Here is a 14713-nt window from a genome sequence, read left to right as displayed (position 1 = left end):
GATATACGGTTTCCATCCATTGATCTGCGAATATACTTCTTCACAATTCTATCCTTTTGCTTTGCAGATCTAGTGTGCCCCATCTCTCTCCTCTGCAGATATACCGCTGGTTCTCTGTGAATATTTAGTTTTGCACCCCATGAACTTCCCTTCAGTGAAGACCACCAAAATGTTGATGTCTACAAACACCAGGTTACGCTTTCATATCTTAAGAAATCGGGGATTTCAAGAGAAATTTCAGAATTCAGATGTCTCCCCTCCTGTTGCCTGTAAGAGACTGGTGGCTACACTAGTATCGTTGGAAGACTAGGATCGGGTACTACATACTTTAAAATCCAAGATGTGCGTCACATCAATCACTTAGTGTGGAATGGCCCACATATTACCCCTATTGGGTTATTGCAATTAACTGTAGAAAGGTGGTCAGGGGTGTCTGAAACCTGAAAAGTCTGGGGATGCTTTTAGGCGTGACTTCTTATGTTGCTGGATTGGCCTTTTTTAGATTGAGCTACTAGGTGGCAGAGCCACCTATAAGCTGACACTATTGCATTAGAGTACATATGGGGAGGAATGGCATATGAGGAGGGACACAGCTTGTAGGTGCTGTTTGGTATGTGCCCACTGAAAAATACCATGGTATTGTCACTGCTCCCATGGGGGGGTGACCCTTCCCAAGAGGCCAGGGAGGGTGAGGCCTCTACCCAATAGTCCCCCTAGGGGTGGTTGGTACTCAGTGGGTGGATCTCATGGGGAGGAAAGCCCTCCATGGGATCAGTGACGGTAGCCTTGGGAGAACGTGGTATTCACCCTCTTAATTTCTGTCCCCTTTCTCCTCTCACCTCACTCGGTCCCCTGTGGCTGCCCACACCTCTATGTACCTCTGTAAAGTAGACAACTCCAATAACATCAATCATACTGGGATGAGGAGGAGTGAGTCCTAGCTAATGCATACAATCACTGGCGTAAAGGGGATCAACCAGAGAGGCCAACGCTCACTACGGAACCAACGTACACAGTATAGCTTACTAGAGGCAGTCCAGGCAATAAAAACCAAAGAAGGACTTAGTACCTCGTCAAGCTAGTTCTGAAGTAGTGAGGAACAGAACGCTGGTTCTGTGGCAAAAGACCCACAGAGAAGAGGACTAGATGCTCTTGAGGGGGCATGGCTTTCTCAACTAGGTCCAAGGAGCAGGACATGTGTCGGGAAGGAGAAAACCTGACTAGCGAAGTTGAAGAAAGAAGGAACTGCACAATTGAGGACACAAGCGCCTACTGCTGCAGGACTTCCTAGAGCAGAAAGCTGCCGAGAAAGCAATAGCCAACCCCCATTCCACTCCCAGGACATACCGGAGACTGCAACAGCATTTCCCAGAAGTAGGGAAAGTGTTGGGCTGGCTTGTGGGACACGAAAGGAGCCAAAGAAAGGTGTATACCAATATCCCAGGACACAGAAAGGGATAACAAGATAACTATAAAAGATGGAACGACAGTTGAGACACATTCTATGTGGAAAGGTACCTTGCAGGATAGTACACCAGGTCTGTTCAGTTGGCCATTAAATGAAATGGAGACAGTGGTCCTACAGAAGCAACACACCAGGGTGTGGAGACCCACATGAAGTTGGGCAAGGCGTTAAGGGGCTCGGGCCCAAAACAAGCTCCTGAGATGAACTAAGGGAGTCCGAGACCCACACAGAAGAGGAACAAACTGCAAAGCGAGTCAGGGAAATCCCAAAACAGCCCTGAGGGCTCTGGGAATCCTATAAGAAAGGAGTGCGAGAAGCAAAACCAAGGGGTCGAGTACGCAGTTCATGGAGAAGAGATTGTGGAATTCTAAGTTCTACAGTCCAGTCTGGCAAGGTAGTGAACCAGACTTGAGGCGACAGTTGTGAACTTGAAAAGGGAACAGGGGAAGAGACTCCCCCACTGGCATTGGATGTTTGTGTGTCTTGGAAATGTGCAGTCTAGTCTGGCAGGATAGTGAACCAGACTTGATGATACATTTGAAAGCAGGAAAGAGCGGGGGCAGGGACTCCCTTCTAATATTGTAGAGCTGTATTTTGTATATGTTTGAGAGAACAGTTAAGAGCAAGAACTTTTAAGTTGAAGAATCACTCCTTTTTTTCTCATTGAGAACGGAACAACCAAATCTTGCATCTCTCCCAGTAGTGTCAGCCAAACAATGGAATAGCCTCCCCCTAACCTTCAGATCCGACCTTTCCCACCAATCTTTCCGCAAGAAACTCAAAATCTGGTTCCTCACCCAAAATCCGTAGAAATGTCCCACATACACTCCCACCATTAGTTCTCCTGGTTCCTTCTGCACACTGTGTTTTATGAGCCGACTGTACATACTGTACCTACTGCATATACAAGATAATGTATTCAATGCACTCCTTGTAGTTACTGCCTGTACTCCTTATGCAAAAGATATATATTTTTTTCCTGTGTTGTCCACCGCCGAGATACCTACGGGTTTGGCGCACTCTACAAATGCTAAATAAATAAAATATCCAGAGTAAGAGGAGCCTTTTTCCAGATCAAGAAGATACTCCGTTTTCCTTCGTTAGTTTAGAGTGTAAGAGACGGAAACAGGTCTGGGCATCGGACAGTGGACACTTTATTTTACAGGACATCCTGACAGTCCTTAGTATTTTTTTTTGAGGTAGGGCAACACCTCATAGAGCTAGGGCAAGATAGGTTTTCCTTTTCTTTTGCTTTTACAAATAAGTCTTTGTCAACAAACATGCCACCACTGTGTCAGACTTGTACTTCTACACCCTTACACCACCCATTGACTGCCCATGGCCATGCTAATTCCATTCCCACCCAGTTCCTACCCCAACCGTCCAAAACATCTCTTCATGGTAACTCTTCCAGCTTGCTTTAATCAACCCATACCAACAAAGTTTGCATGGGACTTGCCTTCCAGTTTTTCTTTTTTAAATGCAGTCTTCTGAGAATTAATGACTTTACTCGAACTGTAAACCTACTATTGGTGTAATGAATGTCTAAATGTTTCAAATCTGTCAATTTTTCGCAGTTTTTTTAATCTCTCAAACTCTAATTTTGTTTTTGGGGGATCCTTCCCAATCCACCCTCCCCCTATTAATGTAACACTATTCCAACTGCCCACTGCTTATATACCATTCCCCACACTCCCCTGTGTTTTTCTCGATGTGTTTTTTTTACCAAAATCATTTTTTCGAAAAAAAACTCATCAAAAAAATGACTGTTGGTAAATGCTCATCGTACCGTCTAAACCAGGCCTACCTTCATTCGCTCAATTTAGAAGCACTCTACCTGTCCTTCACTGAAGCCCTATTAAAACAAGCACTGTCAAAGACAAATGTTTTTGGCTTGTGTAGAGGTATTGGGCATTTACCAGGCACTGCTATCAGATGCCCAAACCATTGGCATTGTCAATGCTTCTGTCTTCTTTAAGCGTCTGCCACTGGATGGGAAATGTCTACCTATGCCCCTAGTGACACTTTGCCTCGTTTTGCAAATGCCGTCATGAATCTTTAGATACCGGTTGCACAGGGTCTTGCTCGTATTTGTTCAAATCAAATGTGTGAATATTGTCAGAGGTGGGTCTCAGCTCTGCACTGGTTTTTTGGCTCAACGTGTGGTGCATCCCCATATCTCTAGCTCTGTGGCCATACATTGACATTCAAAGTTTTCTAAAGGCTGATTGTCAAAAGGTAATTGAGCGTTCGCATCACTGGTTAACTATAGGTCATTCAAAATAATGTTGACATTTTAGGAAGCAGCAAAATTGTTAAGTTATTAAAGGAAAGACATTTCTCCCAAATGTCAAGTATGCAGAGGGCCTCAAGGAGAATTTTGACTCTTCCAATGTAAATCCCATTTATGAATTTGTAGATTCATAGTTGAGAGATCATGAGGACCCATCAAGACAAGGATTCTCTCTTCTGCAGACTTATCCACTTCTTTCCCTGGCTTCCCACTCCAGTTAGGGCACGCCTCAGTGTCTTCGCTTCGTGCCGCTGTATACCTGTGCTAACCTCCTCACTTCATTCTTTGTTCTGGGCTCTTGTGTTTGCTTTTCTGTCATTTCCCTTTCTACTTCCTTCTTTGCATTGAATCCCGCATGTTGACAGGCTGTGGCTCAGGGTGAAGTCCTGCTTGAGTTTATTGTTTGACTATGTCAACTAAAATCAATATTTAAAAATAGGATTGCTTGCCAAAGAATGCAAATATAGGACACCTCTATTTGTATCATCTCGGTATATGCCGGAAGCAGGCGGGCCATGCACACACAAAGCTTTCTCCATTGCACTCTATCCACTTGTAATCCAATTAAAGCCTTGAAGCTAGTTTTGGGAGCACTTCTTTGCACTCTGTGCTCAGAACCACCTTTTGCATAAGAACTTGCTACCCTGGATACTTTCTAGGTGCAGTCGTGCTGCAAAATTCTATCTTTTGTTTCCTAGATGGCTATTTTACCAATGGTTGTTTTCAGTCAAGTTTTTTCTTGTTTGTCTGAACAGATAAGTGTTTGCTTCCTTGGACTCATTTACTGTTCACGCCAGCTACCAGGTCCAGTGACTGGAGCTCTGCACTGTTTCCAACCCACCGCCAATATATTTGCATCACCAGCCTCCAGTGATCTTTCCCCAATGGTCTGTTCATGTCCCCTAGACAATTCAATCAAAGTTAGTCTTACCCCTCACCCCTGTCTCCACAGGTGGCATGCTTCCACAATTCCCACTGAAGTATAAGTGCTGTTCCATGCCACCCCTCACCCCCCCATTCATAACCAGGTCAGATGCACTGCCACCACCTTTGCAACCATGATCGTCCCAGAGCAAGACCGGCATCTGCCCAAGACACATGCACAATCGCCACCGTGCTGATAGTGCCTCCCCAGCCTGCACTTCCACCCACACCTTCACTGTCTAGACTGGGCACTACGACCGGCTTGCCTACACCACGGAGCCCAAACGGGATACACATTCTGGTGCCCTCAGCCCCAGAGCTGCTGGTCAGAGGTTGTGGTACAGATGAGGAATGTTTGGTGCCACCGAGCGAATGGTGTAGAATGCACATAGAACCCTGGCAAGCCTTGGCATCTAAAGGCATTCATCATTAATTTTCCTGTTTTTGGGTTTCAGATTGGAGGCCATGCATTTACCTGGCAGCGCTGGACTGTGCCGATTACCCGACCATGTGCAACCAGTTCAATGTCCGAGGATATCCAACCCTCAAGGTAAGGCCGCTTCTGGGAGTAGCAGTGAAGTGATGGTTCAAGGCAGACCGAGGATAGGAGGCAAGGTAGATTAACTGTGTGAGGAGGCCATGTGTAGAGAATAGAAGTGGGTTGAAAGTAGGACACTGGAACAGTGCTGATGCTAGGCAAATGGAGCAGAGTATTTGAGAGCTTTGTGGTGCTAGATGGTTGGGAGGGCTTAAGATGTGTCAGAGAAGGGTGACCAATATGCTAAAGGGGCTGATGGAAAGCAAGAGACACAGGCGGTTGGCAAAGGTAAAGGGTGGGTATGCACAGCATGCAGTATGTAAAGGATGTAGAGGGGCACAGCGGGTAAGGGAGTACAGAATAGGGTGGAATGGGTGGGAAGTGAGCTGCTGTTGTGAAAGGTGCCATAGAGGGGATATCGGGATGTGAAAAAAGACAGGGCGGTTGGGATGGAGAGTAGGTAGAGGACAGGCAGGGGGTACAGGGCAGAAACGAAGGTCTTGTTGCATCATGTCTTGTTGCTTGCCATCCTGTGGTGACTGGAACCCTGGGTGAGTGACGGGTATGTTATGCTGTGGATAGACCAAGTCTGTGGTTTTGGCTTTCTGTTCCATGTCTTGTGTTTAGGCCGGAAGATCTGCCATCACTGGGTGAAAGAAGCCTGGGTCACTGTTCCCACTCGCCCCCTTGTCTGCCAACCTTGTCCTTCCAACTGATATTCAGTACTGTACGTAGGTGTTCTGTAATACAGCACCCACCTAACACAAGCTGCCACAGTCACTCCTGCCTCCAGACATATGAATTTCACAGGATGGTAGGTGGAAACAGTAGCAGTTTCACCAGGCAGAACAGGGCAGAAGGGGGCAAGGGTAGAAGGATGTTTAAGCAACCTAGAGGGTAGTCGTGGAGAGTAGTGTTTCTGGGAAAGGATAAGATATTGAATCTTGATCTGATCTGATATTTATAACCCACCTGTATAAGTGTTTCTGTGAGCCGAAGACTAATGGATCTTTCGTAGGCGCAAAGTTTGTTCTTCATTTGACGCTGTGTAAACCACTGCAAACTGACTGCTCTGTAACCTCGTACGGCCATTGCTCTTGAGACTAGGAAACTGTTAGGCGGAGTGAGCCAAGTCGAGGTCAAAGTGCTATGCCTACTGCACTTTGCCATTTGGGTCTTAGGCATTGCGTGCATTTGGTTGTACTTTGCATAGATGCAACATGACCCATTCCAATCTGTGTGCTTATCCAGTCCTTTTTTAAAAAAAAAACATGTTTTACGTTTGCTTCTTGGACTTGTAGTCTGACATTTATTATGGGAAAAGCCGAGATCCAAGCCCCAGAATGCAAGGAAAAAATCAGGCATCGAGAAGCACCTACAGACCTCAATGAGGGTGTGACCGTAGCAGTAAGCTACTGCTGTGGCTTGCTAATTGTTCATGTCTTTGATACAAGTAAGTCAGAGAATCCGAGAGGATTGTAGGGCACTGAAATGCACCATCATCCGACCTGGAAGGCGAAAAAGGCCATGAATCTTTACATTTTTAATGACTGACACTTTTTTTCACCTTATCGATGTCTTATGATGCTTTGCAGTGTTTGCCTACTTTTTATATTTGATGTTTTGTTGTGCCATAAATGTGGGAGCGGATGTCCGGAGAAGAGCGCTAAAGCTGTTTCATATAAAACGATAACCGTGCGTGCAAGGACCATAGGCTGTCGCTTCAGAGGGTTCAAAGAGGGGTTTGGATGCACCGTCACAAAAGGAGTGCTTATTGGAGGATATTGGTGGCAGCAGTTCCATATGAGAATTTATCGGAAGGGAAAGCGTGTCTCGTCTATGGGCATTCAAAAGGTGAAGTGATGGAGGCCTTTGTGTTAGAGGTTTTTGACATGGGGCAAAACTCCAATATGAGGATTTTAAGAAAATCAAGATGAAAGCTGTCTTGGACCATCTGCAGGGGTTAGGGTATTGTGAACGGAGGATAGCACAGGGGCAACGCGCTGGTCTTGGGAGCTAGACCACGTAGGGCAACAGAGGTTTGAATCCCAGATCCGCACTTTGAAACCGATCTCAGGTATGGTATTCGGTGCCTTATAAAAAAAACTATTAAATAAATACATCATGTCAGAAGCTTTAAGGTGAAAAAAGATCGACGGTTGCTGTTGCTTATGAGAACATTGGGTGAGGATGGGGCAGTAGACCGTTTTGAAGGAGGATAGCAGGAGAGGCAGGAGGCAATTGTTTAAGGAATAAGCAAAGAAAGAAAGGTTGTTTGGCTGGTGCTGTAGATGTTAAAGAAAGGCCCTGGCGTGTATCTGTATCGTGGTTCCTGCCATCTTCATTTGAAGCTTTCTTGAACTTTGCAGTCACTCTATATTATGCAAACCAGGTCCATAAGTGATGGAGTTAAAAATACAAATGTGAGCCCAGTTCTTTACCCTATCAGGCCTATGCTAGAGAACTACATGCTGTCTACCTGTTCCTTGAATCCACCTCATACTTGAAGCTAATGTATGGTTAAATGCTTATCTTTTAGAAACTGAAAACAGTGAAGATCTACAAAATTATCTTAAACATCACATAGCATAGTCCATTATGACGAATCACGAAATTCTGTCACTTCTCCCCAGGGGTCAGCCTTTCTGTGTAAAGCTAGGGAGGTGAACCTGCTACACAATACCCTCCATAGGGGGGACAAGGACTCCTGTTCCTGTGAGGCACTCCCTAAACAAAGTTCCACTACTCCTTTATCCTGTGAAGGAAGACCTGAAGAATAATTCAAAATTGTTCTTCAATGAAAATACATCATTGGTGCCTACGAAAGAAAACTTAACGGAAACTGAGACGTAGAAGATCACTGGAAACATAGAGTATGAATCTAAAAGAAAAGGAGGACTTTGGCAAGGTACTGGTGAAGCCCCATGAGAACGTCATAAAACGGAGAGACGGGGCCCTGCAATGAGAGAGCCCAGGAGTTTCATGTCAGCTGGCCGAGACCTGCTGAAGGAGTCATGGATGTGCAACGTCCAAGGTGAGAAAGAGACCAAGATGAAACGGCGAAGACAAAGCGTTAGGAAAGGGAAGAGATGCCGAACACCAAACTGAATGCAAGATATACCGAAAGGCGTCCTGCATCTGAGCAGAGGAAAAGTGATGGCGTAACCACAGGTGAGCCTTGGTGGAGCTGGGATTCCCTGAATGATGCTGTTACCACACTAGCGGAAGTGTTGCAGAGTGAAGTGAGCGAAAGAGGAATGAAAGAACAGTCTGTGGCATTGCTGAACAGGCCATTTTGACTCAGGCAGCAGAAGGTCTGAGTCTAATAAGAACCCTGGCGATGTTATCCCTGCTGAATACAGGTAACGGGGAACACTGGAGACCCGGGTGCAGGACTGAAGAGAGTGAGAATAGTTACTTGAACAATCGTACTCCTCCCAGTCAAGATAAAATATTGAGAGTACCTGAAGGGAGTGCAGAGCAATACCAGAATGCTCAAAATCGTCCCAGACAAGGTAAAAGTGGGCAATGAACTACTGGAAGAACTTGGGTGAGAATAAAGATATACATTTGCTGACATGTCCTAGGAAAAGAAAGTGATAATAAATAATAGAATAAAAGTAGAAGAGAATAAAAAGGAAAAGGGAAAGCAAGCGAAGAAAAGCATCAAGACCTGGAAGAATCCACTAGATGAGAGTAGTTGCTCAGAACTACCTACGAATACTATATTGAACTGAGCTTGGGGAAACCCCATCCTACAAGAGAAGACCGTCATTCTCCTGTACTTTAGTTGTTCTAGTAGTGGTAGGGTCAGGATAGGTTAGTTTTGGACAGTGGACTGAATCTGGATTCACTGACGAGCACCTTAGTTTGTTAGGTAGGGAATACCCGTTGATTAGGGAAAGTTAGGAGTTGTCACCTTTCTTTTAATAAACCACTATAGTAAAATGGAAAATCAGAGTCTGGGTGGTTCTTCTGACCTGCCACACCACACAGGGATATGTCAGACCTGCTCTGTGATATAGTAGAATAAGGGCGCTCATCTTTGAAGGCCCACAGCCCTTATTGGCATAGGTTAGCTCATACAGGATGCTGGGAGGGTTTTCCACACTGTGAACCCCCAACAGATGCACCAAGTTGGCTTCCCAGAACCTTACATCCATAAAGTCTAACCAAACTCGAATCTGGTAGAGGGGCTGTGCAGTAAGTCTCAGACTAAGGAGCTTGGGGTGAAGAAAAGAACATAAAACGGCAGTTATCCAGCACTATATTGTCCAGACAGGGAAGAATTAAAATTGTACTTACTTATTAATGACACAGATGCATTAAGCTAATAGTAATCACAACACTGGTCTCCAGCTAGAACACCAACCACACTTTAAAATAGAGTTGTTTAAAACTTAAATTCCCTAAGTCGCGTATACAAAAAACGATAAGAACCAAAAACGTACATTTTGCCAATTGATGTGCAGCACTCGAGCTAATTAAAACGGTTGTAAAAAATGACTTTGCTTTGGCTTTGATTACAAGTGCTGTTTTTGTAGAAAACTTTGCAGTGCCATGTGACTGCTTCCTTGGAAATTAATGTAAGATGTAAAATAGCCGAACGGCACAGTCTAAATCCTTATGCCTATTTGGGACAGAATAGAATGGACTTTATCTCAGTTTCCTCCATTTCTGAACAAAAAGGGGAACCGATTTATAGACTCACTTGAGTTCTGACACAGACCTTCAAGGAGATGTCCCGTGTGGTGGTTTCCCACTGGCTCAAGGGATGGAGACAAGGTGCAGGCCTCTGCTGGACAATGGGGGATTAGACCTTCACTGTCTGGGAGTTGGCCGTTGCAGTACCCGTCGCAGCAAGATTTCTGGTCATCCCTCTGTGCCATTTTGGTGACTCTGATGCGAAAACTGCTACATCCTGGTAAAAAATAAAGACCCACAGGCGTGCACTACAAAGTGTAAAAATGCTGCCACCAGCTTGCCTGGGCGGCACTGGGTATAGGAAAATAAGTTGAAAATAAAAAAGGAGAACAAGTTTCCCTTGCGGTAATTATTTATCAGTAGTTGATTGTTAAGGCACCAGGGAGGCATTAGTGGTATGCAACAGACTTAATGGGACATAGGGTCCCCTTGCAATGGTAGCCTTGAGGACTAACCAGTGCCACCAAAATTGAGTTTTAAGAGGTGAGTGAGGTTAAAGACACCCCAACCCTCACCCCCCCCCACTAAAAATAGGTCCGTCTCACACAGTCAGCAGATATGCTGGGAGTCCCACTGAAGATGCTGCACAAAGCAACCCCTTTCCAATCACAGGATATCAACATGCTCTTCACAGAATAAGCTACAGAGCCCACTTGGACCAGCTCTGTGCAGGAAAGAATAATGGCTCACAGGGCAGCCTCTGCAGACCTTACAACACTGGAAAGCAAAGAACCTAGTAGTTTAGGGGGCTAAAGTCCTTCCAGGGTCATCTCGGACCCGGGCTTTGATGAACCATAAAAGAAAGTGCCCCTCAGTTGAGTCTCTACAGAGCTATTACCAACTTGTTACTCCCCCTCCCCCCCCCCCCCTCACAGTTCCAACCATATTGAGATGGTGTGCTGTGGAAGACGGATAACCCTACTTTCTCTGATCAGAAACTAATTTGTTACATTATACTCGGATAATTGGTGGGCAAGTAGGTACTAACACGATAGATTTTTCATTGTCCATGATGTTGGAGGTTCATAACTTTCTTGTCAGTTACCGAGTATGCCAATACCACAGATTAAAGTTTAAAATATTAAGGGAAAATAGTTGTAAACCACGATTAACTTAATTAGAAACAGATCTTTTCCAAACTTGAACATCAGGATGTTTCCACTCTTGGGCTTAATGGCGCCTCTCTGTGGCACCCACAATGTCATCCTCCATGGTGCTCTTCGCGGGTTGGGCTCTTTGTGAGCGGATGCATCCGTTTCTTATAGTAGGGACAGGGTTGGGAATGGCTGGCGTTCTTTGGTCCATCCACTTCCCCCTATTAGGCCCAGGGGTAGAATCAAGCCTTCATCTGCCCTGCCTGTCCTCTTTATTCCAATCCTCCCTTCTTGCCACTCTAGTGCTGTCTGTGCAGGGCCCAGGACTCCTCTTTCCTTGGTGTGTGATTTTATGTATAGTGTGTGCTGGTTCGAGTGAACTTTCCATGTTGTACACATGACAAGATCGTGGAATCCACTGTCAGATAAGCATGAGCTTGCAACATTGTATCAAGAGTGGGTCTCAAACCTCATGGCGAGTCTTGTTGGGGCTTTGAAGTGACTTCCCTGAAACTGATGTTTTGATTGGAACAATATCAGGACAAATGTTCCTACTGGCGTGTTAATAATGCTGACTTTTGTGTTTTTTTCTAGTGCTTTGTGTATGCCGATAGTAAGCGTCATGTTCTCATACTTGGGGACAGGCGGTCTAAAGTAAGGGGTGCTGTGATTTTTCATACTGCATGGCAGGGGACAAAGGGTGGCTAGCGGTCCTCCCCATGCCACAAAGTGCCCATCATCTACTGTCTCGGGGAGGCACTTGACCTCTTCAGCCTTGGTGTAGCGAGCCAGGCAGACTGTCTAAAAAGCATAGATTCTCTTGTTTTTCTAATTTATTCGCTCTAGTTTGTTTGGTGAGTGGTTGGGGAGTGAGGATGAACCAGCCTGTTGTGCCCTGAAATATGGCAGGCCAAATAACCTCTCAACCCCCTTCGTCCTAGGTTGTACTTATTGTAGACGCTTCAGGCAGTAGAGGGGGAGGGGCTTGGGGCCACTGATGAATCGTGTGGCTTGCTACAAATGCAGCTGATGAGCTTGATTAAACAGAGGTTGAGGAGGCAGACATTTACCTAACTCTACTGGCGCTTTGTTTTTCATGCAGCCATGCTTTACCCTAAATTGACTCTAGAGAAGACATTTGCCCTGTATATTTTATTTGTTTATAGTGTGATATGGTTAAATTAAACTTTCCGCACTGATAGACGCAAAATACTACAACCCAATGAATTCAAAATTTCGGTAAGCATTGATTCCAAGAACAAGTATGCTTGTCTTTTTTGCATAGACTTTCATAATAGCCTGGCAGTTAAGGAGTTAAAAGTACATTAGAATAAATAAAGTGATCCATTAAAAGAAAATTGTTAAATCTTAAAACATGTTACATTGCACATCATGACTTCCAATAGTCACTAATAAGATGCAAGTTATTAGGAGGAGAGTGGGGGTCCCGTAACAACAAAGTGCAAAGGACAAGGGTTTAAGAATATAAACATAAAAGTACATCATTGCAAAATACATATTTCAGGAATTCATTGTGTGTTCTGTACTATCGTTCTAAGATCATCACGACCAGATGTGCATACAATCAATGTATAAAACGATAACTGCAACCCATTAAGCATTGTACCAGTGTAGAGGAGTCAAGTACCCCCACTCCACCGACCCCCGCCTACATTACCTGAAAAGTATGAATGAAAGTATGTGACGTATACTGCACCAATAAGAAAGCAAGAAGAGCAACAATTCTGTTCAGTACCCATATGAATACCTAAGAGAATATGGGAAGTACCCATTGAGGAAACCATACCTACATCCAAGACCATATGATGGCCATTTGAACGCGATTCCTGATGAAACCAAGAAACTGAATGACCAGGATGAATGGTGATGTCATACGAAACTGAATCGACTCCATATAGAAGAGAGCCAGACCAATTTATGAAGCACGAAGAGGTACCAAGGATAAGTGACATCTTGGGATCAAGATGAAGAGACTTATGCCATAAGTAAGTATGATGAAGATACTTAGTTTAAACATGTACAGATGCAATGAAACGCAAGCAGCAGAGCAATCATGAAGCTAGCCACATGCTTTTAATAGTGAATAGACGGCGTCAAGCACCAATATATACATATATACCTCATAGATGCATATGGATTGAATAAAGAATGAATGTTGCACTACGTATAAAGCAGTCTTGAGCAACGAGGAAGGCCAATTCAGTGTTGCAGTTACAAATGCAATTGAATTAAAGAGAATATAGTGCAGCTAAGGAGTTGGCTGAGCCAAGAAAGACAGTTTTATCAGAACTAGAAATTGGCTGACATTGGATACATTTAAAATGAAAGAACAGAAGTTCCTGTTCAAGAAGGTCAAGTGAAAACAAGATGTCGGAGGACTATTGGAGAATAAAATCAAATACACGAAAAGGCTCAAATCGTGGTGTCCAGTCACGTGATGGAAGAAAGTTAGACGCATGGGAAGGTCACACCTACGCATGGAAGCCAGACCGTACCCATACTCCTTTTTAAAAAGTCCCAGAGAACAGTACAGACTCAAGGCCAACTTCAAAACACTAATTGACACTGAACCATTGAGGTGATGGAGTGTACTTTTAATTGGTGGGAAGCTGGTATCAAGACAAGCTCACCCGCACCTGGTTGTTCAGTCTGCATGCTGCACAGGTAGATGGAAAGTTACTGAAGGGGGTTAGTAGCCAACCAATTGTCTCATTGGCTACACAAACTATAGGACCCCCAACAACGTGGTCCTCTACGTTGTACATTTAGTAACGTTCATAGTGGCCATTTCGAAGGGAGGGCTTAGTTGCCCCACCTGATGTTAAATATCAACTTATTTCTCTCCATTACTCTATACAGATATAACACCTATGCTTAGTTATTCACCTAGAACCAATCCCGCATCCCGATAGGTTTTAGAAGTTTGCCACTTAGGATGACGTTGGTAATGACACAGGTCAGCACGTCAGCTATGACCAATTTTGGGTTTAAGAACCCAGCTTTTTAATGAAATGTGGAGAGAGATGAGTATCGAGCGATTGCTGATGTTCGTTGTGCTCCCTGTTTTAATTACATTAAAATGCACACTTTTGCTAAGCTATTTGTGTCGTCTGAATTATTGATGTTTGATTAAAATCTGCAGCCCCAATCAATCTCCAGGGTATTGCTACTCATCTTCAAGGGCTGGAAGCCTCCAGTTCACCAGCAAAGCTATCCCAGTAATGTATCAATGTTGCAACTTCTATGGACAGTTACCTCTTCCACTTCAATGTCCTTTAGTTTTCTCTCAAATCTCAGCCAGAGTTTAATCAAAACTGTCAGTGATGTACAGGAACCCGTCAAACACCAAAGCCAAAATTGTTCTGACCATATGCACATATCTTCCCAGAGACACAATGTACCATGCTTGCAGGCTGTGGCATGATGCAATACCTGTTCTCCATCGCCATGCCCTTCCAAACTCCACATTCTGTCGGTGTGGGTATTTTGCCCAAGTGTAGGAGCATAAAATACCTTTGGTATTGCAGAGGTGGAAATAGAGTGAGGTAGGGTTTTAGCTTAAGGAACGTGTGCTCAAGACGCGCAAAGCATTTGTGGCCATTTAATTCAGTTAAGTGCTGATGTGAGTTGATTCAATTGTGTTTCCTGACTTTAACTATAAAATCCATAAAAGT

General features: G+C 44.4%; 1 protein-coding gene across 1 annotated transcript in view; it reads left to right on the top strand.

Moving 5' to 3' along the window:
• Positions 1–14713, top strand: part of QSOX1 (quiescin sulfhydryl oxidase 1) — a 735474-nt gene that overhangs the window by 282177 nt on the left and 438584 nt on the right. The window contains exon 2 of the mRNA XM_069641454.1: positions 5138–5232. Within this exon, the coding sequence (XP_069497555.1) occupies positions 5138–5232 (95 nt within the window). The remainder of the gene's footprint in view (positions 1–5137; positions 5233–14713) is intronic.

Source organism: Ambystoma mexicanum, chromosome 1q (genome assembly GCF_040938575.1).
Source record: "Ambystoma mexicanum isolate Mex_15411 chromosome 1q, UKY_AmexF1_1, whole genome shotgun sequence".
NCBI classification, from domain to species: domain Eukaryota; kingdom Metazoa; phylum Chordata; class Amphibia; order Caudata; family Ambystomatidae; genus Ambystoma; species Ambystoma mexicanum.
Note: the sequence above shows the minus strand (reverse complement) of the source record. Positions and strands in the feature narration are given on the sequence as shown.